Source organism: Sebastes fasciatus, chromosome 18 (assembly GCF_043250625.1).
Source record: "Sebastes fasciatus isolate fSebFas1 chromosome 18, fSebFas1.pri, whole genome shotgun sequence".
In the NCBI taxonomy this organism is placed as follows: domain Eukaryota; kingdom Metazoa; phylum Chordata; class Actinopteri; order Perciformes; family Sebastidae; genus Sebastes; species Sebastes fasciatus.
This window is the reverse complement of record NC_133812.1, coordinates 16,660,181-16,687,193: the sequence shown is the minus strand read 5'-3', so window position 1 is coordinate 16,687,193 and position 27,013 is coordinate 16,660,181. Positions and strand designations below refer to the sequence as shown.

The 27,013-nt window shown below is 41.2% G+C and overlaps 1 protein-coding gene across 7 annotated transcripts in view; it reads right to left on the bottom strand.

Moving 5' to 3' along the window:
- nhsl1b (NHS-like 1b) overlaps positions 1–27,013 on the bottom strand; it is a 117,776-nt gene that overhangs the window by 48,538 nt on the left and 42,225 nt on the right. For 2 of the 7 annotated variants that reach the window (XM_074616398.1, XM_074616401.1), the window contains exon 1: positions 16,113–17,542. The exons of 4 other annotated variants lie outside the window; for them this stretch is intronic. In XM_074616398.1, the coding sequence (XP_074472499.1) occupies positions 16,113–16,362 (250 nt within the window). In that variant the 5' untranslated portion in view covers positions 16,363–17,542. Of the gene's footprint in view, positions 1–7,117; positions 7,403–16,112; positions 17,543–27,013 lie in introns of those variants that run through there. One more of the 7 variants, XM_074616400.1, reaches the window with a different exon arrangement.

Sequence of the window (27,013 nt, the reverse complement as noted above, 5' to 3'; positions counted from 1 at the left end):
AGTCATTTTTCAAGTAAAAATGTCAAAATGTCTCTGGTACCAGCTTCTCCAATGTGAGGATTTGCTGCTTTTTTCTGTTTCATGTCATTGTAAACTGAATTTATTTAACTTTTGGGCTGTTAGACGAGCAAGACTTTAAGTTTGGCAAACTGGGATGGACATTTTTTCCACAATGTTTTGATATTACATAAACTAATCTTAAAAAAAATAATCAATGATTACTCAGTAATTAAAATAATCGTAAGCCGCAGCCCTAGTACATTCATAAACCTATCGCAACTTTGGGGGAATAGGGAGAGAGACTGTGTGTGTTTGTGCGGTTGTTATCCTGCCAAAGACTCAGCAGATCGCCAGAGGCTAAAACAGCCATTACCGATGGTTATCATTTCCACAGCATGAGAGTGAGTCAGCCAACACACAAGCTGATTACAAAACCAAAACCACTACACCCACACACAGGACATAATGGACAAACCACTGTATATACACACACACACACACACACACACACACACACACATCTACACATATAAAACATTGGGCGGACACACGTAGCCCACGGGGCGAGCCAAAAGATTCAGACTGTGGCCTAAATTGCACTTAACACTGTTGTTGCCCCAAATCCACAAACACTTAGACGCAGTGGGTCATACAATTCACACGGAGAACGACATCAGGGGGTGTAGTCGTGCAGACCTGCACGCATAACAGCGTCATAACATCATAACAGGGGGGGCGTTTTTGTATTGACGCACATTAAAACATACATTATTGGCATTTTACAAGCAGATACGTGTAATCTATGTTTTGTGGCGGTCACAGTCGTGTGTGAACGAATGTCATGTGTGTCACTCAGTTGGCTGTGAATGTGCAGGTCTTGCCCAGACCCAGCATGCACGGCGGTCAGACTCTCACAGCCCACTGCCCATGAATGGGGATTATTAGTGTGTGTGTGTGTGTCTGTGTGTGTGTGTGTGTGTGTGTGTGTGTGTGTGTGTGTGCACCCAATTCTTGAGCGGTGCAACATCCGTTTCAAGCTGCGAGTGTGTGCATATTGTGTATGTATCAATATATGTGTTTACATGCTTTTGTGCATGTAAACTCTCCTATGTTCCTGTGAATACTCTCACGTGCACATGGACGTTATGTGTGTGTATGTGTGTGTGTGTGGGGGGGAGCCAAAGCGGAAGGCTTTAGTGAAGGGACAATGGTAACCATGGATACGCATAGGTCTGAATGGAGTGAGAGGAGCACCTGCACGCTGAGTTAGTCCCCTGTCTGGGGAAGTCATCCACTCATCCACAGGGGGTCGTCCATTGTCTTTTCAAAACTTCACCCACAACAAAACCTTTCCAGCATTGTCCCTGGGAACTCCACGGCTTAACACTCGCCTCTTAAGAAAACTTTGTCTCCTATAAATACAGTAAGTCCCCCTTTACTGACTCCCAACATCTTTCTAAACTTTTAAACTTTCCCAAATAAAGCCATTGTTTTGTAAGCTCTTTTCAGAGGACAAAAGGTTCCCCAGAGTCCTGGCTGGAACTTCACCATCTATTGTTTCTCTATCAAGACCAGAAATCTCGTCCTCTTTTGGAAGACTCTTGACTTCTTCACAGAGGTCAACATGTCGTTCTGAGTTTTCTCTTAAAGCCAATTTAAAAGTTTGCAGGATTTACTGATGCAAACATGTATGATATATTGACAAAGTGACTTAATTTCCATGGCGATTAAACATTTGTTCAAAGTTTGGTTTTAAGTAACACTCAACAGGAGGATTAAGCACCTCCGATAAACCTTAAAGTTTAATTAGCAAACTAATATCTCACTATGAATACAAGTACTGTATTTATTACATGAAAACAAAGTAATGAAACAGACATCTTTGCTATGTACTGGCTCGCTGCCAATTATTCATTTGTTATTCATTGCTGTTTTTTGGCCGGCTCTGCAGCCGGTTGAGGATCGGCAACGTTTCACTTTGGGGGCGTTACGTGACCAGGCATTATCAATTCACGTGCAGCTTCAACTACAGGTGCTTTCCCCCCGTGCGCATAAGTTTTTGATTCAGAGAAAACTTCTCTTTCCTTTTCCCGTCATGATTTCAATGTGCACAAAACACCAGCCTCAGGTATCCAGCTGGAAAGCAGACTGTCCACGAGGCAAAGTATCATAGTAAAGTAAAAAACGTAACAAAAATGTAATTAACGTTAGTTTAACATAGTTTTAAGATGTCTTTCTATATGTTGTCACATATGAAAAGACCTAAAATGAACACTGTAAGCGGCCTATTTGATTACTATATACAGTATATTTAAACAACATTTGTATAGGAATGATCAGTCCAATATTTGACCCATGCTGTGGTATTTATTTCAAGTCTGAACATAATTTTAAGTGGCTTTAGGATCCAGCTGCGTCACACTGGAAACACTTGTTTTGCTGTCTACATGTCAACACCTCTCTCCTGTCCTCCCTGCTCCTCTCCTCCCCTTCACTGGAGATAAGCAGCCCGCCACATCGAGTGTGAGAACGTCCATCAACACCGCTACCCACAAGGCCAGAGGGCAGGTAGTGGGTCAGCTTCAGGTCAAGGGGTCACAGTCTCTCCAGACACACAGCACAGGTGCATTGGTTATTGAGGGACTGGAGGAGGTTTAATGGGGTTGCTAAAAAGGGGTGTCAGCAACTTTGTTAGTTACGCATGATTCATAAAAATCCCAAGCATCTGATTTAGTTTTAGAAATGTTATTGCCTTATAAAGTTGCATAGGGTCAGGCATTCACCACCAATTATGCAAAACACATGCAAATGTTCTACCAGAAGCAGTAAATGTAGACTGTGAGGCTGCACAATTTACTTTCAATTTGAATCATTCCAACACTGATGTGGTAGCACATGTGCCAATATGTAAATATTGAAATTAACTTAGAACTATTAACTAGTTGAAAGTGGTCAAGATGTTGAAATGAAGCTAAACGGAACGATAATCTAATATTTCTGCTTTAATAATAGAGATAAAGACTTCAGATTAAACACTCACCCGTTTGTGTCCATAACTGCGCTGCGCTATCCAGCGTCCTGTCTGTTCTGTAGGTGTGTAGGTGCCATATAGGTGGTGAAATGTCACGACGGAGTTGAGGTTAAATATAGGATTACACATATAGCTATGTGGGTCACTGCCCTGTGGGCCGAATCCAACACGGCTGCCCCGCTGAAAAACACACCGAGCTCCTGCTGCCTTCCCAAAAGTGTGTGGAACTCATACACACACACACATTCCTGGAATTACATTCACACACACACGTACAGGTCGCATATACAGATGCTCGAGAACATCTCTATATAATCTTTCAATCAAATATCAAATATAGATCATGTAACGTCTTCGATCCAGCACGTGTGTCAGCGTAACGCACACACATACAGTACATGAGTTGGCCGTTATTTTTGCCGCTTAAAATGACAAACATCCCCAGCAGCAGACGATATCAGCTGTCACTAGTTAACTCCGTTAATTCGGTAACAGCTGTAATAAAACTGTTAACTGGTTGTCGTGTTGTCTGCTCTCTTTAGTTATTTATAACTTTAGTCACTTACAAGTGTTGAAAGCTAAGCCTAATTAGATACCATTCAGAACCATCTCCACAATTAGGTATTTCCTATCACCCTCTGATCTAGAAAGAGTCATTCATGCACTAATATCATCCAGGCTGGACTACTGAAACTCCCTCTCTCTACCTAGGCATTTCTCAGGCTACACCATTTCCCATTTACGACTAATTCAAAGTTTGGCCTAAAACCATTAATCAATTCTCAAAAAAGTTCATCTTTACAGCTCTACTAAATTCAAAACTTCAGTCAGAATAATCCTAAATGGACTAAATCATGGACTAAATGACGGACTATACATAGTTCACCTATTACAAACAAATGATGACTATCACTCAGTCATTAAAATAAGCCTCAGAATACTTCACATCACGACTTAATCACACTGAACTTATTCAAACAGGATGACGGTTCAGGCTACAGTCCAAGTGCACACTTCATCAGCTAAGCATCTGGCTGGAATCGGCACATCTGCACATCTCCCTCAACTGCTGTCCGCAACCAAAACATCTGAAGCCGCTATAATGCTCACACACCCGAGTGAACTGTAATCAGAGTGAAACCAGAAAACACGAGACCAAGTCCCACTCAGCCAAAAGACATGTTCTTCCAGATTGGACACGGCCCGAGCTGCCCTTAACTGACCTCATCTCTGCAATATGTTTGCTTGACAGGGCTTACATTCACTAACATGGACAGAAATGTTGCATTTCTATACCCGTCACACTGCAGGAAACCTCCAATTATAGAGTGAGAATGAGGTTTCCAAAAAAAAAATCACTCCAACTAATCAGTCCCATCTAATGTCTCCTTTCTGGGCTGACATATTCCGCTGGAGTGGAGCTCAAGTGCAGAAATAATTTATGCAACACACCAAAAGCCACACCAAGTGGTCTGGCCAGCTAGCAAAGGGCTTACGCTAAAATGCAAGGCTTTACAGCGGGAGAGGGAGGAGGGGGAGTGAGTGAGTGTGTGGTCAAAACAGATGAGAATCCACTCTGGCCACAGCTGGATGTGGAGGAACGTGAACTGAAAATGTGTCACATCTGCCTCAGAGCTGGCAACCCCTACTGAGGGGGCTTGTTTAAATCATAACATAAGCAGACATTCTGTAACTGGCAACCGACGCGGAGTAATCTACTGGTCGGATCACAGTGTTTAATGTAATGCACGGTATTTGGGTCAGTTTGTCATATCTGTTGAAGCTGGAAACTGGTACTACGGCTGATAGAAAGAAATGTCTATAACTTGATCTGAAAACTTTTTATATATTATGTATAACTTCTACAGGTCGATATGGAAACATGTATGAGGGAAAAGATCTTCCTGCTACCACACAAAGTCAAACATACAAAGTTAAACCAGGACATCGAGTTCAAAAATGTTACTTCATGTAGCACAACGGATTTTTTTTTTTTCTCCAACACAACACCCACATCTGGTTCTCTCCATACTGACCAGAGTCACATAGTGCGGAAACAGTGTAACTGACAACATAAATTACTGTGTACAGCTGATGAACCGGGATACCAGATTGCCACAAATACCTCATTTCTGGAGGTCGTAAATCTACAGGCTACAGAAAACACTGTGGTTTCACAAGAGGGATGATCTCTTATCCCGTTTATGAGATAAGAGCAGTTTGGACCATTTGGTACGACGCAGCTGAGCACCAGATTTTGCTTCAGTTTACTGCATCTGCAGGCCTGAACTTCCAACACATTTTTCAACTTAAGAATTCACATATTTTCCAAATCTTATGTTCCTGCACTTGCAATGTATACCAACTGTTGCCGGGCAACAGAAGTGTAAACTTGGCCACATTACACAATCAAAAAAGTTAGTATTGCGATAAGACATATTGCGATTTATTACCTTTTTTCAACTGCAAATTATGCAGTTTGTCGACATCTGTTTTATCTAATGAGATACAGTTTTCACTCTGTTCATCTCAGAGTTTTCATTCACATATCTTGAGGGACCCCTTTGAAAATGGTCATACCAGTTTTTCCTCGCCAAACTTTTGCGTAACTTTGGAGCGTTGTATAGCGTTCTTCCCGACAAGCTAACATGACAATCTTTAGCACAAATCGATTCCTTAGGTTTTGTTGTTATTATATAAACTTAGATTAATAGAATAGATACAATATTGCCACACAAAATATTGTGATACTATGCTGTATCGATTTTTTTACCCCCCATCCCTCATCAAAGGTTATTCTTCATAATAACTACTACCTAAACACGTAGAATGACAACTGGTCAACAACTTTAATAGGTGTATACTAGGGCTGAATAAAGAAAAATGTTGTGGGATTATTCCTTATTTCATGGGCTATTTTTGGATTTATACATTACTACATTTTTTTATACTTTTTACAGTGTATAATGTTTATATCAAATTTAAAAAGAAGCATTTGAATAGTAATTTGGAGGTCGAATATCATGGCGACGGTCAAAGCTTCGAAGCATTCGGGTCAGCCGTAGTGTATGCTTATAGGAATGATTAAAATTGTCCAACACTTCACATTTCATGATATTCAAAATCACAGGAATGAAGTTTGAGTGTTAAATGAGATCAATGATAAAGATGCCCACACACACGATGTTCTTACATCCGTGCATCAACGTGCATTCCTCAACAAAGGAGACCAAAAGCAATGGAGTCAAATCTCCTGATGCCAACACCAGAGCTGCTGTTTTCCTTTATATCAACAGCATCACATCATCTACTGGACAACTTTCATGCCTTCATCATTAAAACATGGCTCGTGATGGTGAAGTCAGTGTTAAAACAAAGAGGGAAGAGCTTGAGTCATCACAGAGTCATGCAGTCATAGATTGAAGTATACTGTGATATAGCCGAGCAATGAATCAGAGCGTGTGAGAGGAGCCAGGAGGGCAAAATGAGGCTGCCAGTAAAAGAAGAACCAGTTAGTTATCTCTCTTTAACTGGTCAGGCAAGTAATAGTCAACACATGGCCGCACTCTGCAGGACAGCAGCCCAGCAACTGCTGCTTTGCCAGCTGTTACGGTGGACAACACACACACACGTCTCCACTAAAATACACTCCAGAGTAAAGCAAATCTCATATGGCGAGTTATATATATAGAAGTTTTAATATTGGTACATCTTTAGCAGTCAAGAATGAATCAGAGAGCAACTGAGAAGAAGAAGAGCGATCAAAAAGCAAACGGACAGAGAACAAAAAAAAGGAGAGTTAGGATTAAAGTCTGTGAACCTGAACGAGCCAGAGACAGAAAAAAAAAGAACAAAGGAAGAAATGATTAAAGCGAGAAAGAAAGAAGGAGGGTTTCATTCACTAAAGGAAAACACATGAGGACGGATATTGTGTAGGAGGAAGCCGCTGTGACAAAGATTACTTTCCACGCAGAGATGGAGTTCAACTTTTTCTTTGTCTCAGAAAAGTCTGCGGGAGAAAAGTCCCACACACTCACTCACGCCGGGGTGATGCAAACACATTCATGAACACACACATACACTTACCTTTCAGACAGAACATGACTCTCTTCACTTATATATCCTCATTTATCCACGGGAGAAACAAATACCGGTTTCTTTCTTGCCCTCCTTTCCTCTCCTCCTCTCCTCCTCTCCCTCTTTCTCTACGCCGCTCGGTCAAAGCGTTCACACACAGACGCACGGATCCTGACACATACTCTCCTCTCTCGCCATCTCCCTCCCCTCACACACACACACACACACACACACACACACATACATGCACACGCTCCGAGTGGCAGCAAGCCAACTTCTACACCGCAGGAAACTGCTTCACGACCCCCTCACTCCGCTTCCCCCCTCTCTCTCTCTCTCTCTCTCTCTCTCCCTGCATCTGTGAATGTCTCTGTACCACACTGACACCCCCCTCCTCTCCTCTCCTCTCCTCTCCGCCCCATCAGTGTTAAGAAGCCAAACCTCGATTCAAAACTCTTGAAGCTGCTGCCCAAACATGATTGGTGTCCTTAATGCAGATACAAAACTTAACTCACATATATATATATATATATATATATATATATATATTTATCTATGATCTTATTATTAGGGCAGGCAAAAACAGATTTACACAAACACACAGAGCGCACGAGCCTGGTCGAGGATTGTGATTGTAGGGAATCTGGGCAGTCAGCAGTTCAGAGAGAGGCAGGGGGCCCCGGCTTGAGGCCGACCCATTGTGCGTTGATCAAATATAATCGCTTTAATCCCCACAATTCAACTGTTTGTTATCAGGAGCAGGCTACAAGCTCGGCGCATCCCAAACCCTCCGTGCCTGGCCACTTTTAATTGACGACAGCGAAACAAGGGATTGGGAGGCTAGAACTACTGACTCGCTCAACTCACAGACGGTGGAAACACTATATCAAGTCAAAATACCATCTGCCTTTGGGTGTTAAGTTGCTATACTTCTATCTTGTTCAACTTCAAGGAGTACAACAGAAGCAGTTCTTAGATCACTTAAAACTGAGAAAAGAGTGCAATACTACTCCTATGACAATTTTTTTTAATAATTAATTAAAGAAGCGGAGGACAAAAATCACAGAAGAGATGTTTAGAAAGCAACAAAGTAGAAATAGAAAAGCATGTTGTTCTGCGAATTTTTGCAATGAATAGAAACAAATAAAACGTATCGGACTCAGTCTGCAAGGTTTCTCTGCGTAGCATTTTTTTTATCGGATGGCAGAAAAAAAAAACGGACTTGGTGTGCCAAGACCTTAAATGTGTCAATAGCAAGTTTGGCTTACTACAGACTGGATAGCTGAATACAAAATGCCATTGATTTCCAATGAGGCTCTGTAATGGATTTCTCTTACACTGCAAAAAACACAGTTGGTTTCTGCTTAAATGGTTGGTTTCTGCTCAAAGCTAAAAAGCCTCATTTAACAAGCTGTTATGCACCAATAAACCGAGCTGGGTAATAGTTTAGCTTATTATGAGCGTGCAGGTTTCATTCACTAATCAAACACAACATGCACTGATTACGCTGATTAGCACATCTTTTAATCACACTCGGCCTGCCAGAGCACCTGGTGACATCCTCTAATCGCAACTAATTGATGGTTTAAGGGATTTAAAACTCTTTTTTATTTCTATTTACTTCTATTCCAAAGCCAATGTCTATCATGTATTATAGATACAACAGATCACAACAAATGTGATATGCAGAATATATTGTGTGCATTAATTTAAGAGCTTCTTGTAGGTGTTATGACTCCATCCATTATGGTTTAGCACCATAACACTATAACCTTGTATGTAAAACGGTCAGAGTAATTATAGTGATTGTGACAGATAACCACAACTACTACAATTAGCCATGTTACAAGCATTATAAAGGCTTACAGTGACATTTAAGCTACTCTACACATTGGGTTATAATCCGTTATATAGGTATTTATCATATATGATAATAGAAAGTCTCTCCATCAGGTCTGTTATTCAGACACTGAAACATACTACACTGGTTGGTAATGAAGCAGCTATTTTTGGTAAGGGGTATGGCATGTAAACTCTGCATAGAGGTTCCAAAAAAAGGTTAATTAAAGTTAAAATAACAGTGTTATAAGTACAATAAAGCGATTAGTGTGAGTGTGTTAGTGTGCATGTGTGTGTTATGAACATGTTAATCCCACCCCAATACGGCCTGCATGTTATGACACGTCTGCCTCGACCAGATGTCACCAATTACAGGCTGATTAGTGTGTGTGTGTGTGTGTGTGTGTGTGGGTGTGTGTGTGTGTGTGACACGCTGTGAGTGACATGGGAGCCCCTCTGCGTTGTGTGCGAGTGCATAAAATGCCACAAAAACACAGCCCTGGAAATAATCAGCAATTAAAAACACACAAATCCCTGAATAGACCCACCTAACCAAACAATAAAACCTGACTTCTTCAAACCTCCACCTTAATTGAATGCTGCGTCGTCCAAAACGGTTTTAACTTTATAACATTGGCTGTGAAGAAACACTTGAGGTCTGCCTAATCACTGCTCTCACAAAGCCGAAGTGGTAAAAGCAGAGAGGTAAGAATTTTTTCTCTATTCTTAACCAATCATGTTAAGAGCAATGTCATTTATCATATTTATTTCATTTTGTTTGCCCCCTTTCATATGAAGACCAGGGCCGGCGACTGAACTGAAGAAAGGTTGTAATATCGCAAAAAAAGTTTTTACACTTGGCTGAGGTGAAAAAGTTTGTGCATCAATTAAAAGCAAAATGCGACTTTTGTAATTGTTTTCAATGAGATTGAAACGCCACTCCACTGAAGGAACAAAAAAATCGCAGCAAATGAAAACATCAGATCGTTTCGTTTGAGGTTTGACTGGCGCTCTTTTAATGACATCATTTTGCTCCGGCCTCTACTTCTGCTACTGGAACCCGACTAGAGAATTAGCAGCACCAACTATTCATCTCAATGTGCTGATTTTCTGAAAATCTGTTTTGAAATTTGTCCTAAATTTGGATTGAAACTTGGCTAAAGACACTTTTGCTTATACTTTGATTGTAACCATAGCACAAATCCCCTTCCTTTTGTTCAAGCTGTGAAGTCTGACGTCTGATCGATGTACGCTGCTGTACAATGATTTTAAAAATGATATTCTTCAAAGGACACTTCAGCCCTGGACTGTGTGGCAACAGGTCCTCTGGTTAAATGGCAGCCTCGTACTGTAACTACAGGATATAAAAACTGCATTCCAACTGACCACTGTTGTCAGTCTCCAAAACACAGTCTTTGTCTACGAATGAAACACTATCATAAGGGCTGGATCATCACAAAACCCCATCTATCAGACAATATCTTATCCTAAACATCAGTCAGTAACTCAGTGTGCTGCACATCTTCTATCGTCTCCACTGCAGCACAAACAAACATGTCACTGTCTGCTGTGAGCTTTGCGTCAGTCCGAGATAAAACTAAATAACCCACGCAGATAAGAACTAAGCTTGTTGTAGCAAGCATAACACTTTCAGTTAGACACGCAATGAGAAGGAACTTGGAATTGGAAAATGTGAGCCGACCAGTCAAAACTGATTTAGCAGTAATAAATAGAAAGAAATGAGAGAGAAACGTGATTGGATTTGTACTAAAGGTGACTGAAAAAGATCATCTCCTCTCACATGACATCATCACAGCTCCTGTATATGTGGATTATAATCCCTCACCTCTGGATTGTGTTGGGACAACATCAACATAAGCCTTAAACCTCTATCCCCTTATACACTGAAATCATGATCACAAATATAATCCCTTGTTTTTCCTCTATATCTCCCCTTCTCATCATCGGGACAGGACATTCATGGATTATAACCCATAATACAAAAGGTAATAGGATACATACAATACCATACAAAAAAAGGTGCAAGTCAGAGATTTGGTTTTTAGCGGGAAATACGCGTTAATGCGATTTAATACGGGCTAAAAGTCGACAGCGATGTGCGGCAGGCTTTGTGGGGGTTTTCAGCATGCAGTAGGTCTGATCTGGGATCAGCTAGTAGAGACCTAAAAAAAGGTTTTGTGGGTCAGAAAGAAAAAGATGTGACTTACCTGAAAATCAGCATATCAATGTCAGCACATAGGAGAGAAAGACAGAAAGGTGATTAGAAACAGTTTACAACTTTGAACATATCTTCCCTTTAGGTTGTGAGTGCATATACAGTATGTTGTGTGTAAACGTATATTTCTGAGTGTGTGTATTCGCTCCGGGCTGTGGGCCACATCACCAGATTTCCATGTCTGTCTTTTAATGAGGCCTTGCTGGTTTATACATCACGTCTCTCCCCCCCCGCCCCTACAGCGAATTATCATCTGCTAGTGCTAATCTGGATTTACACATGGACTACATAATGATGATGAGTGTGTATCGCTGTGTGGAAATGTCCACATCTCACACAGACAAATACGTCCTAAAGGACCTTTTCATGCAGCCTAAATTCATAAACAGTGACTGTGAGACCCAATTCTGATTCTGGCTGCCACAACACTGGTGTGCCAAGGTGTGGTACATATTTAGGTTAATATGTTGTTGCCCTAAATGTGTAAATTAATGTAAAAAAAATCCCACAGTAACATACTGTAGATATATAAAAACACATCACACACAAAATTCTACTAAATCCCTCAATCTCCCTTCTCTCATGTTAACACGGCGCACTCCTACTTGCCAACAACGGATATCTCAATAAATTAGAATCGGAGTCAACGAGTTCATTTCATATGGTGACTTGTTGCTGTACACGACACATCAACAACATACACAGTAAGAAGTAGTAAAGTAATCATGTACTGTAAAGCTCAGATCCCAGCTGCCAGAGAGGGATTCAGGCTCAGAAAGGCAGCCTGCTCGGGGCCCCGACTGTCCAATCCATTTCTTGACGTGGCCTTACAGGACAGCCATCACGCCTGACAGTGATTGATTCAGGCATACAGCCACGTAGGGAAGATCAATAGGTTCGATTGAGGAGATTGATCAGGTCATTGTGTGGCAAAGCAAGAGAGACCGAGAGGAGAGGAGACAGTGAGAGGAGAGAGTGAGTTCAAATTGTTGATGGAGGATGCAGAGAGAAAACATCAGTGATAATACAATCACCTCTTTTTCACCGTTACTTAGGCCTACGGTGCGGCCCTACTGTATGCAAACAGACTGCCGACACAGTTTGCTCCCATTCATTGTGTATGGGAAGCGACTGATTCACTGCACAATGCATGCTGGGATACCTGCAATGTGGACCAAGCTGGCGGTGCGACGAGGGGGCGTAACAATTTCAAGAATTCAAACATCAAGCTGCAGCAATGGCTCTGAACTGTGTGTAGAACCGGGAAATGCTAAAGCGAGACTATCAATCATTGTAAAAACATATTTTTTTTCAGCGAATGTTACAATAATACTGTTCAGCTGGTGTTCAGAGCAGGAGTTACATTGAATGCATTTTATCCAGAATCCATTTCTTCAACAGTAGACATGTTTTTAACAGCTTTTTCCCCGCATTAATTTACGCTTTAATCATCCATCTAAACAGAAGACGGTTTTGCTTTTTTGTAAATAAAAATACCCTTGTGTGGAGCTGGTAGAGAAGGATGTGGGGGGATTGTAGGATGGACAAGCGACCGGCGGGACAGCGCGGACAAGACTTTATGCAAATTGGTCGCGTACAGTGTTGCCACCTACTTATGATCAGAGCCTTTTCTCTGCTGGGCATCCGAAAATAAATGTGTCCTCCAAGCAGGTTTTGAGTATGCGGTATGTATTTTTGTGTGTGCTGTTGATGGGCGCTGAGGAGCAGCTCACAGCAGGGAAAAGTAGAACAGATGTTGGACGGTGGTGGAACAGTTCCAGGAACATCTCATAAAACAAAAAAAGTATTAAAACTTGAGCCATCCTGATGGTCTAGTAGTGAAGATGCATGCCATATAACTGTAACGTCCCTGGGTCACCCGGTTGCATGTCCAGGCTGTTCTCATACACCGTTCGTAGCTATACCTATGATAAGTAATACACTTTAATTCGTAAATATCCCATAAAAATCAATTTGTATGTGCGACAAGCGACAAATGCCACATAGGGAGGAAGTTGAGGTGGATAGGTACAGTAGGTCAAACAACACCGGACTTGCACCCAGGAGACCGGTGTTTGTACCCCGTGTGAAACCAGAAGGCAACGTTCATAAAGCATATTAATACATCAGATATTGGCCAAAACAATGTATATGTAGCTAGTTTTGTGTTGTTCTGTTTATAATGTTTCTGATCCCACTCACAACACCATGACAGCCAATAGCAGCTTGTGTACCAGACGGTTTTCTCACACACGATTGGTTCAGAGCTGTCCCAATAGGAAGGTCAAACTGAACCACACCAGCAAACGCTCACTCGCAAAACCCGTTTCCTTGGCGACCGAGGCAAACACCCAACCAGTCAAGCTGGAGGCTGCGTCAAAATTGCAGGTTTTGGAGCCACAGGCGCTCATTTAAGGGCTATATTTACACACAGGCACGGTGCGCGGCTGCCCATGTGTCTTGTAATGGGCCCTGGCAGTCGTGCGGAAGCGAGATCCAGATGTTATAAATACTTCAGGTTCAAACTAGAGAGGTATTTCTTATGAGACGTTTCCTCTGTGTGGTGTGCAGCGTGAATACGTACAGTATGTTTGTGTGTGTGAGCTATGGATAGAATAGTTTTACATTGACCTGTCTCTGACACTGTCTCTGGCCTAGAATTAGCTATAAACAGATGTAGACTGTGTGTACGACAGACACAGACAGAAGGAAAGAAAAGAGGGCGTGAGAGTTAGGAGAGAGCATCAGTCTCTGAAAAACAAACCCACTAGTGCATTTTCTTTGTCTACAAACTGTAGGCTAACAAAAATCAATGAACTCTCCCCCTTCCAGCCTTCTCAGCTTTAACAAGTAAATTAACAATTACCATAGATTGGAACGGACCAATCTGCTTCCCGACTCTAGCTACCAAATAATCAATGGAGAAAATCAAACTTATCAGACTATTAAATTAACAGTGATCAGGCTTAAATGAGACGTGTCAAAAAAAGTCATGTTGCATAGAGAAGCTGAATGAAATAGCAAACATGGACAAGATAGACAGATTCAAAATAACACAGCATGATGGATAAAATAAAAGAATAACATGGCACATTCAGATTAAAATGTGGTTTTCTGCACATGCACTAACAGTTAGTACAGATTTGATATCATTGTTTACTTCATGTGGAAATAATCCAAAAATGTACAGATAAGCATAATGATAAACATTAAAGCTTGTAACAGACTATATGTGTCACCTTGTATTTTCAAGTTTCCCTGTAATATGAACGGACGTAATTCATCAATTCTGATTCATTCACAAAGAAAATGTTCAAACTAACGTACACAAATGCATGCAATATGTATTTAAACTTCTATTTCATGTGTTGTGTGTCCCCATCTGAGGATTGTAATTCTTGAATCTTCATGATATATTTTCTGTTTTACAGGCATTTTCAAAAATATAAAAAGCCATCTGTAGGTTTGAGATATATTTGTAACAAGAATTTAATCAACTCTACATCAACTGATATAATGTGGTAAACATCTAAAACCGTGGTTTTTAATGAGGACATTCCAAAAAACGGTGGCCGCAGCTTCTCCCCTTTGACTTTGAGAAAAATGTGAGGACCTCAAACCATCCCAGCCATGTGCGGCCCTGAGCTGTTTTAGGAAGGGGCAGGTTCAGAGGTGATAGAGTGACCAAGGCACGATTGAGACGACGACGACAACAGCAAAAAGCAACACATTCCTGGGAGGCAACACAAAATGGCAATCTATGCTAAAGTAGCTCCACATGTCTATAAGAACTAGATAACTAACTACTAGAGATAACTAACAGGACACTGACAGTTCAGTCCCAAAACAGTAATCGCGATTAACTATGGACAATCATGCGATTCATTTGATTGACAGCCCTAGTAAGCACATTATGTACCATGAGCAAAGCAAACAGCTACTGTACATTGTTCTGTTTTGTCACACTGTGACTTTTGCATTCAAAAGCTGACACATCCCTGAGTACTTTTAATAAGTATGATTAGAGTGAGTGATGATTATGGATGTCAAACTAGCCCGTGCTGATATGAGTTCAGCTGAAGCAGACCCGTCACTGCAGCCGGAGAGGACGGCAGTGACGGGTCAGAGTTAATGAAGAGTCCACTACTATAGTGCAGCATCGGTGTCTTCTTCCATTTTCAGGTTAAGGTTCGGCTACAGTTACACCCAAAGTCTTACTGACACCACTGACCAAATACACAACTAATGAACTGATCAATAAATAATGAGCCTTATGAGGAAACACAACACCCCTGAGTTACTTGTAGAAGTATAAATGTCATTCTTACCTCAGTCAGGATGGTGTCTGAATATAAACTAAAAGAAAACGTATTATTCTGCAGCATTATCACTTGGTTTGGGTGATGAGCTTTGCAAGCCTTCACACACACAGACACACACACACACACACACACACACGCTCCCTGGCACCAAACCCTGCGCTCACATCGCCACCAGCCTGTGACATCACCGTGCCCGCCCCGTGACATCACCTGCTTCCGGCCTGACACATCATTGTTTACCTATCGTGCACACAAAGTGCCCTTTGACCCCCTAACAGTCCCACTGATCGCGGACATACACCCCCCCCCCGCTCACTCCCTATAGCAACCAGGAAGTGCCGGGGACGTGGAGACGGAGAACAAGGGGCCATAAAAAGACAGTGACCCACTTCTTGCTTCGCTCGTGCACGTAAACAAGTCATTCACTGGCTTCCGGGTTGAACGCGAGAACAAAAATCCATTCAAAGGAGCTCAGAGCATTGTGACAAGTTGTGATGCAGCCGAGCAAAACACACCATGTGGTTTGCACATCTACTTGAAGATGTATACAACACACAGAATCATTAAGCACATAGCTCGTCTCTTCATTGCTTCCTCCCCATCTCACCTATTTTGTGTTGAGGCTGATACACCCAGTTGTCGTCATCCTCGTCATCCACGTCTCTGTCTGCCGCATGAAGGTGAGTGTGCGAGTGCGAGTACGGTTGACGGCTGTGGACGGCGTGGAGGTTATTCTGACTGTGGAAGATGCGTCTGCTCTGGCGGGAGAGCGTGGACACGTTCAGCCAGCTGAGAGCGCGGGACAGGCCTGCAGGTTTCTCCTTACGAAAGGAAGCGGACCTCCTTTCCCCTCTCATCCTCTTGTAGGGAAAGCAAAGTCTAAGATGGGAAGATGTACGCCTTGAAAACTAAGTTTTAAGCTGGAAAATAATCCTCAGATGTACAGCAGATCCTCAGATTGGTTGGTAGATATTCACTCCAGATCACGAGATTCCAAACATTTCTGAATGCAGCATCTGCACACATGTTAAAATGCTTCAAACTATTCAGATTCCATGTCAAGTATTAAATTAGTTCCAGGAGGAAGTTCAGCTATAACCCAGTTTTCCGTCACTTTTGTTGCACAGTTCCACATCGTGACTCTGACCCCGGACAGTCTCAACTTCCAACCCCTTTCTCCTTCAATTAATCTCGGTGTCACAAGCCGAAAGCCAGACTTAAATCATCTATTTTCCTTTCTTCTCTTCCCTTTGTGTTTAAAAGACTCTGGGCGGGATTCCCAAATCTAAAAAGGGGGTAATTAGGCAATCCAGCAATCTGGAAAATCACCGCCCCTCTGCAGCGCACACTCAGACACACACACACACACTTGTACAGTATGTGCACACTCGCTGTTGGCTGCGATATTCTTTTGGTGGTGCACGACAGGGTGGAGAGAGGTTTCCAAATTACACTAAGATCCTTTTCGATCGCAGCGGGTTGTTGTTTACAACCGTGTGTTGCCCTTGGGTGTTGTTATCTCCAGTTGTTAGCGCACACACCAGCTGACTCGCACCATCTCAGCGTCAGGCCAGACCAGGAGGTTAAGAGGTGTCAGCGTCCCTGGGTCTATTCCAAGCCTGATGAAGTTACAGGCACGCTCACACATATGAAGTCCTCCCGCCACAAGTTCCAAACAGGGATCCTCTATTATGTAGGTGTGTGGATGCCAAAGATTAAAGATGATGCCGCCTCTCAAGGTTCATCCAACTTCTTGTCAAAACTTTCTTCTTCTTCTTCTTTCTGTTTTGACCGCATCCCCCGGTGTATCGTCGTCACTGGTAGATGAGGAAGAAGCATGCCAAGTACGTTGATGTTGTGGTCTGAATCTCCAATCAGCTGATCAGCACAAGTGATAAAGCAAGAATCAGGAAGAGAAGCCCACACCTGCTGGACACACGTGCAGCGTGACGCTGATAAGAAGTAGAATGTGTTTGTGGAGGATTCCCTGAACTCCAGTCTTGGTCAGTGTGTGACTGACTATGAGAGTTGTGTGTTGTGACTATAGGGTTAGGATTACGCCCAACCCTGGTAGCCACGGTGCTGAAATACGAGTCAGCCCGTCCCTTCTTCCTTTCCTTCCCTCCCTCTTTCTCTCGGTTTTCTGTGATCCCTGATCTCTGCCCCTCCCAACCGTTCATTTGCCGGCATGGCAACCACGCCTCCCTCCCTCCTTCCTTCCTTCGCTCCCGTCTTCCCTCCCTCACACCTTTTTTTTCCCTCCATTTATCCGTCTGTTTACTTCCCTCGTTATCCTCTCTAGTCCCTCAGGTGCTTCCTTTCCTGAGACAACGACACAGCGTGTTATCCCTCTCAGGTACTGGCGGTATTAATTGCAAGTCATGTTTCATGTAAAGGACATTTTTACTGCCAGTTTGAATTGAATAAATGACCAGAACAGCTACAGACTATGAGAGAACACATTGTACATCTGCAGTGTTTGATGATGATTTATCTCTGGACAAACAGTGCCCAAAGCAACAACTGCATTTTAAGACAGATTAAGGCACTAAACTGTATATTCAAATATATGTTAAGACTGTTTACAGACACACATAAGTACTGTAATCATCATATTCTGCCTGAGGTGCTGGGAGCAACTGGTTAAACAACAAATTTAGTGTACCTGAGGACGACGACAACAACAACGGGATGATGAAAACACCCACCCGACATGGATGTAACCCCAAAGAGATCACACTAAAGTGTTTTTTGTTGTTAAAAATGTATGAGGAATATGCACCCGTTGTATATTCTTTTGTAAAACATAATACACAACACATATTTAGCTGCCCAACATGTAGTTTGAGGTAGGCTAAAATAGCACACAGAGGCCCTCAGGGATGAAAACAAAGTCTTTATGGGGCTCTTCAAGGGAGTTCGGGAGGTGGAGCTTTCCCACCCAAGTGTAACCGCAGAGGGAGTGTGACCACCAAGGTGTGACAATAAACCAGCGCTCTGTGTGTGTGTGTGTGTATTTAAGTATATGAAGCCCACGTGTCTCAGTAACCCCATAACCATAATTAATCCCTTTTACTTCCTTGTTTCTACAACCCGAAGATAGAAAATTACAGGAAGTAACTTCCGTCTAGACACTGATTTGAAGCTATAACTCCTTATTGTGGATCTCTTTTTTTGAGGATCCATTACCATGCTGAAAGCTGATCCCAGATTTGTGGCCTGGATGTGGTGTACTGTAAACCTAGACTTAAACCCCCATCGCTCTGACAGGTCCCCGACCTCATTTTCCTTTTCCCTTTAGAGGGGAAATCTACTATCTCAGCACTTGTTGTTAACACAAAGGGACAACTGCCTGCTTAACTTACAAACATGCGACACACACATATACATATTTTAAGACCTTTGTCTGCATTGATGACACATAAGGCCACAGTCCTTTAATAATTAACCTGCAATACTCTCTACTGTGCAGCTATAAAGTGATCAGCTTAAAGTATGAAATTAAAAAAAGTGATTAAAACAGCAAGATGTTAACTGGCTTTGATGAGGTAAATGATTATAAATTCACAGCAACAAGCCAACACAGAAGACAACAAATACTGGGCAAAAATAGACTGACCTGTTCAGTCTATTGATTTCCTCTTGTCAGGAAGAAAAGCTCTTTTAGTACCGTAACCCCCGAAGGGAATTGAAAAGTCAGAGGTCATCATAAAAGGTCAGCATCCTGGTTCAACCCCCCCCACCTCGCTTCCTTTTCATAAATCTCCTTGCTTTCATTCCTTTAAAGCTGCACACAGAGAGGCAACAGCGGTGACAATAATCAATATGTTCAACCTGATATCTGAAGTGGACATTTAACAGCTTCGGTTTGGCTGCTTCTTGTCAGATGAGAATGTCAAGATTAGTCTTTGACAGATTTCAACTGGCAGTTTAGCTTTCATCAAACATACATCCAGTTATACGAATGACCATATTAACGTTAAAAAACGTTCATAGTGTGTGAGAAAATAATCATTTATAAAGTTCGCCTTAATATTTGGTCTTTAAAAGGAACAATCAGTTCCAAAATATAATTTTTGTGTCGGGTTATGTACTAAAAGACCTGCAAACGAATTTGCAATGCGCTTCAGTTTACATTTGGATCACAAATTTTGCCTTTTCGCATATTAATTAATATCAGCTTTACTCCAGTAATAAAGACAGTATCCACTAATCAAAATGAGACATTAATACAATTTATAATTTATGAGATAACATTAAAATAAAGGACTATGACTTTGATGGAAGAGACATTTTTAACACTTATTATTTTTACAAAATTCCCAGAATGCATCTGTGTTTCAGGATATTTATACGAGTGTATGTAAAATTGTTAATCTACAGTATATCGCCAGATGTACTGGTCATTTTCTGTGAGTTTACAGTAATTAAGCAATAATAAAAGGCAATTTAAACAGCATAATTTCAGCACCAGACACTGCAGGTCCCAGGCAACATGAAGTATCAAGGAAGTGACTACGTGCAGTCACAGCAAAACATCCACATATGATTCTATCATTAGGGCCATGTGGAAGTGATTAGCAGTGAAACGATACAGACTCTGAACAAGCTGCTATTCAAACACACTGTACAGCTCACAAAGTCAGTTTGGAACAATCCTCTCACTCGTGATAAGAAAAGGAGACAGGAGGAAAAGTAAACACGAGACCAGACAGTGACGGATTAAACTTAAGATACTGGTGTAATTAAAGCTGGATTACGTGTTATTAGAAGACAAACTGGATTCACACACATCAAAAAGACAGCGTGATATTTCTCAAAAAGTGGGTTAAAAGAAACACGTAGAAACAGAAACTACCACTACAGATGACAACGTGGATATAGTGAATGAGACAGTCCTTTGAAACCAAGAGAAACTAAATCCTGTAATTTCACTGAAATGAAGGAGAACTCGCTAAGCCAACCAAATGATATATCCTGCTGCGCTAAACAAACATCACAAAGGTGAACAGTATAAATTTCACCTTGGTGCATACACACACACACACACACACACACACACACTCACACTCGACACGCTGTCACCGATTGCGTGACACAGCCAGGACACGGTGACATGAAACCTGGTTGCCAAGTAACCCAATCAGACATCAGAGGCTGGCAGCGCTCGACATCGATACACACTGACCAGACACCGTCACACAAAGGGTAAATATAGTAGATAAGCAAGCCTACCTGGAGGCAACACGACACACAAAAGTAGCATTTAGTGCATCCACGAGTCCACAATCCAAAAAAGAAAAAAGACAAAAGCCTTGGCTGAGTGTGTCTGCCAAATTCCAAATCCCAGTAAGTACAGTTTCACAGAGTGTGTCTCTCAGCGGTAACACATTCACAGAGCCAGTTAAACACAGGGGTTCAGCTTCACCACAGCGGAAGGCTTTTATTACCAGGCAGCACCCCACATTTACTGGGACAGCTATATGGGACTTGATGTTTGTGTGTACGTGTGTGTGTTTTTGACAAAAGCCAGATTTGGAGACAAATATCAAGCCAAACCTGTTGAATGGAGACAGCTTTGGCTTTTTCTGGGAACACAACTGGTTTCCCCAATTTGGTTTTACTGCAGTCACATTCAGATCAATGGAAACTTAATTAAAGTTAGTCTTAGACTTATGGTTTAAATTAGGCTACACCTCCAGGGAAGTAATGCAAGTCAAGGAAAGTATGCTCAACCGGTGTGTGAGTGTGTGTGTGTAGTGTTCGTTCTATATTAGGTGCCTACAGGCGTTGTTGGGTAAGGAGGGCCTCTTCTCCTTACTTAGACACATGCTTGTCAGATGGACAAATGCATTTGTGTAGTGTATACAAGTAAATGCGTACATACTGTATAGACCGTTCCCCCTGCATTTAGAACTGTGCTTTCATGGTACTCAGAGAGGTCGGATTCACTCAGACACAATTAAAATATAACTGATAATTTGTGTTTTTCTGATGGCCTATATACTACCAATACATTACATGCATTAAAACAGAGGGATAAAGGGCGTTTTCATCAGTACGATGCTTTTGACCATGCAGACATGCTCATAAAAAGGTACAGTGTTTAGGATGTGGCGGCATCTAGTGGTGTGGTTGCAGGTTGCAACCAACTGAGTACCCCTCCGCTCACTCCTCCCTTTCCAAGACTGCGGTAACATGAGCCGCCAAGTACAAAGCGTGGTAACGCCATTCGCCTTTGCTTCGCTCAGAGGCCATCCTTACCATAATAACACTACTTTAAGAGCAACGGAAGTTACGGCTTACGTTACCGCAGCTTCATAAGCGTGTCGAAGAACTACCGTGGCCTTCAGGTAGCGTAAAAACGCAAAAGGTTCTCCTTAGAGCCAGTGTTTGGTTTGAGCAACATGGCGGACTCTGTGAAGAGGACCCGCTCCACATGTAGATATGAAGGGCTCTTTCTAAGCTAACAAAAACACAACGATTCTTAGTTTCAGGTGATTATACACTAATGAAAACATAGTTATGAATATTCCATTTCTGCTAATAGATCCCCCGAAATGTTACACACTGTTCCTTTAATGTGAGCTGCCAACCAACAGTTGGCAAATGCACTTGCTGGGACGTTGGGCTACATATGCATGTACCTAGTGCAATAGGTATTTAAAAGCTGCATTTTCTTGGGAAGATGTAAAGATGTTCATAGTAGTATGTAATGCGTCAACAATCACTATGTGATCTCTCCGTTGTTAAAAGAAAAAACAGCTATCACAACATACTGTCAACAAGACACCATATTGTGTGTACTTACGACTGAAAATTATTTTCCATACTAACAGATGTCCCAGATGTGCGTATGAACCCTGCATGTGTGGTGTAACTTTATCATTCAATATGTAAATAAAGGGTAGTGGTGTGTACTGAATGTGGAGGTAAGGCCTGCTGCAGGAAATGGGAAGAAGATCACAGACTGATGGCAGTGAGATTAACAAAGACAATAATGATTTTGACTTTCATTGTTTTGCCCTGATGAAAAGAGTTACATAGACGTTGATTAGATGTAGTAGCACATCCTTTACCGGCCTTCCTGCTTGTGAACACTGAATGCTATTCTTATCTTCACATTATCCACCGTCACCTCCTGACTACTGTTTGACCTCTGCTGCTCTGAACCCTGACCCGACCCCTCTTTGAACCCGAGAGCTTAGCCTTCACCTCCACTGACAGCACGTCTGACTGCCTCATTTATCTTGCTCTTTATCTTATTCCTCTTTATTATGCTGTTTCCTTGTGTTTATTTTATGTAATCTTATCCCTCCCTGCTAATCATCTATTTTATCACTGCCTTTTGTGTTTGTGAAAGATTTTGCTTTGCTTTGCTAGAAAGATGCTTTTAAAGGTCCCATATTATAAAAAAGTGAGATTTTCATGTTTTTTTTAATATTATAAAGCAGTCTTGAGTCCTATATAAATACTGTGAAAGTATCAAAACACTCAATCCATGGAGAAATACACACAGCCCGTATTCAGAAACTCTCCATTTGAAACAAGCTGCCCATTTGTGATGTCACGAATATACAATATTTAGACCCTTTACTCAATTTTAAACGTAAACATTATAAATGTGTCCAAGTTTATTCCTGTTTGCAGTGTATGTCATCAGCTGACAGGAAGTACACATGGACCCAAGCTGTTGCCTAGCAACACAATTCCGTCAAAATGCGCTAAAACGGAGCGTTTAAGACAGAGGGTAAATACAGGCATATTCAGGCTGACAGTATGAGGAAAATAAAGTTTTTTTTTAACATTACAGCATGTAAACATGTTCTAGTAGAAACACAAAATACAAGAATGAACCTGGAAATGAGCATAATATGGGACCTTTAAGTAATTTTAAGAAATTCGAAACCTCACATTTTGTTTGAAGTCGTCCTACAGTTGTCCTTCACTGTCAGTCCTTCATACTTTAATAGGATTAATAAAGAGCACCGGTGAACAAAGAGCAACATTAAATTGTGTTGTGGTACGTTGAGTGCATGAAGGCAACCTCTTCAGACTCCCATGAGGCTTTGCAAAGAAGTGATGCGTCATTCACAATGACAGTAAGAGCCACTGCTGTCTGATTTCAACATGCGTTTATGTGGTATGTCAAAGAAACCGCATGATTTATGCGTGTGGGATGAGTTTAATGTAAAGTGCTTGCATATGTTGTGTGGTGTGAAAGGTGAAAATGCACCATGAGTATTCATATGCATAAACTGTGGTGTGAATATGTGTGTGTGGGACAACTCACTCAGTTAGCCATCTGAGCCCCAATAGGGTCACGAGAGTCCATAGACTAACCTCATATGCACTTAAACTGCCACTAAGAATGATGGGAGGTTGCAAGGGTGGGTTGACCTTAATCATTATTGTTGGGAGTTTCAGTACGAAAGAACAAGCACACACACTAACGAACAACGAACAAGATATACCCCTCCGCACACACACAATCTGTACAAATGAATAAGCCTTTTGTCATGTATCTCAACCTTGATCAAACCGCAGCGTAGGGAGGAAGGAGATGACAGAGAATAAAAGTGACTAATCCACATGATAATGGATAAAGAGGAGGAAGAGGAAGAAGTGAGTCACACACAGTATAAAATGTCACTTCAGACCTCCAGGGGGCGGGGCGGGGCGGAACAGGGCATGGCCGGTATCCCAGCAACGGCCCTCTGGTGGCCATGGATACGATTGCGACTGAAGGTCCTCGATTCCCTCTGGAGCTTTGAAATCTCAGTTGTTTTTATGGATATTCATAAACATAGGAAAACTATTGTCACAAGAAATGATCTAGTATTGCTTTTTATTAGTTTTTTCAAATAGTTTGCATTTGTTTTAGAGCCTAAAAAATAAACATCCTCTGATTCCAGCTTCTCAAACGTAAGGATTTTCTGCTCTTCTGTTGTCAATTAATTGAATATTTTGGGGTTTAAGTCTGATGGTCAAACCATTACCTTGGACTCTGGGATATTGCAATTTGGTCTACTGCAATTTTCAAATAGCAGGAGGCGTAATATTTGTTAAAGGTCAAAATGCCATTTTAAATTAAATATTGTGGTGCTGCAGAAATGTCCTGGCCTACAAATCATATTCTACAGGCTTAAGAAAACATATTTGTTTGGAACACATCCCTGCAAAAATCACACCATAATCATTTTAATAAGTTTTTCAAAGAAAATGAGAATAATGATGTCAAAATTATCATTCACTCTAAAATCACAAATCATACTGCAATGGCAATATCAGTCAAAATAATCACAATTAGATATGTTTTCAAAATTGTACAACCCTAGTTATAATGGGTATATTTAAATATTTTCTAACTTAATTGAGAAAACAATCAACAGATTAAGCAACAATTAAAGTCATCGATAGCTGCAGCCCTAATATTATTATAATTATGTTTATGTTTCTTTGAAACTGTTGTACATTTTATTTTTCTCTTTTCCTCATCTTTACTTTTCTTTTGTTGCATTTTGTACAACAACTTTTCCATCTCAGTTCTTACATTAGGGGCCACATATATAAAATATAGGACAGTAATGATATAAGTTGTGACTACTAATAAGCAATATGTCCATTTGCTTCTAAACTAGTAAATTTAAAAACCTACCTATTCAGCCAGAATTTTGATTAAGACTGGTTATGACTTTTAATATTTGATTCACTTATTTTATTGGATTTAAGTTATTTTATTGTTATTTTAATAATCACCTATTTTATTGTATTTAATTTGTATAATTGTATTATATATTATTGTTATTTAATTAATCACTTATTTTATTGCATTTCATTTGTATAATTGTATTATATATTGTTATTTCATTAATCACTTATTTTATTGTATTTAATTTGTATAATTTTATTGTATTTTATTGTGATTTTATTAATCTAGTTTTTACTTCACATTCTTTTACTACTATTACTGATATTTTAGCTTTTAATTCTATTTTATTAGATTTTTATTATTTTATTGTCTCACGTGCATTGGTCTCAAATTATCACATTGTTAAATTGTTGAATTATTTTTGTCTTTTCTGTTGTTTTCCCGGTTCACACTTGTTCTGTCTCACTTTCGGCTTGTCAGTCATCTGTGAAGCACTTGGAACTGCACTAACCTGTATCAAAGGTGCTATACAAATAAAGTTTGAATGACTGATTGATAGTTGAAGTACATGCCAACATTTAAGTCTCATTGTTAAATCTTGCCTTGTCGAGGTGTAATTGCTCTTAACGACCACATGGGGACACCATCAGACTGAAACTCCTCTGAGGAGTAAAGTCTTCTCTGCTGGTCAGTGTCGCCCTCGGTCTTCATTCAAAGGTTAAATGGGCCAGAAAATTGTTGGGCGTCCATGTGTCTGTGTGTTTGTATGTACATGCCTTAACACTTCACTATCAGACTACAATCAATAAACAACACTATCTCATGGCCTAAAGGGAATACAGTTTATTTATGTGTTTATGGGAGTGTGTGTGTGCAAAGATAGCAATCTTTAGTCAGGGATAGCACTGCTATTTCAAACACTCAAGGCCTATATTTGGCCTCTCTGGGACAGCCCTTTCGAGGACACACACACACACACACACACACACAGCCCCACACACACACACTCTTATAGAGGGTCTGCGTGGAGTTGTTAGACAGCGACTAAGCCGGTCCAAACCCCTGGAGTCAACTCTCGTCAATTCACTCTGGTTTGAAGACAAATCCCCTCATTCCTCTGGCCACGTGCTCCATTATTCCAACATCTATTATGTGTGTGTGTGTGTGTGTGTGTGTGTGTGTGTGTGTGTGTGTGTGTGTGTGTGTATGTGTGTATGTGTGTATGTGTGTGTGTGTGTGTGTGTGTGTTACTTCCATTATTCTCTGGCAAAAGCTGCCGGCTTAGCTGGGCGCACCATTCTCAGACACCCCTCCTGTGTGTATGCAATTAACAATGTGTGTGTGTGAGTGAATATGTGTGCGTGCATGTGTGTGTGTATCTCAGAGTCATGAGTGTGAGTGCGGTTTATCCACAGAGACAAAGAGAAAAGTGAAGCAGGTATTGACCTTTGACCTCTCACCCGTGACCCCATAGCAGCAGCAGCTGACTCCAAGCTTAAGTATGGCAATAAGTCGGTCACATTTGTTTGGTGCACACATGTCTGTATATGTCAACACCAAACTAGGATTTCATTCCTGGACACACACACACACACACACACACACACACACACACACACACATACTTTATGAACAAATGTACCATCATAAAGAAGACAAAGGACGAGGGAGCACAGACTGGGTGAGCGTTTGAGCCACATCTGTTAAACAGCCGAGCAGAGTGCACTTCTTCCAGTACGTGTATGACCGTATAGCGTTCATGCTGTAGATTTATGAGGTGAGAGGCCTCGTCTCTGTTAGTCTGTGTGACTGAGAGAGAAAGAGACAGAAGTAAAGGAGGAAGAGAGCAATGAGGT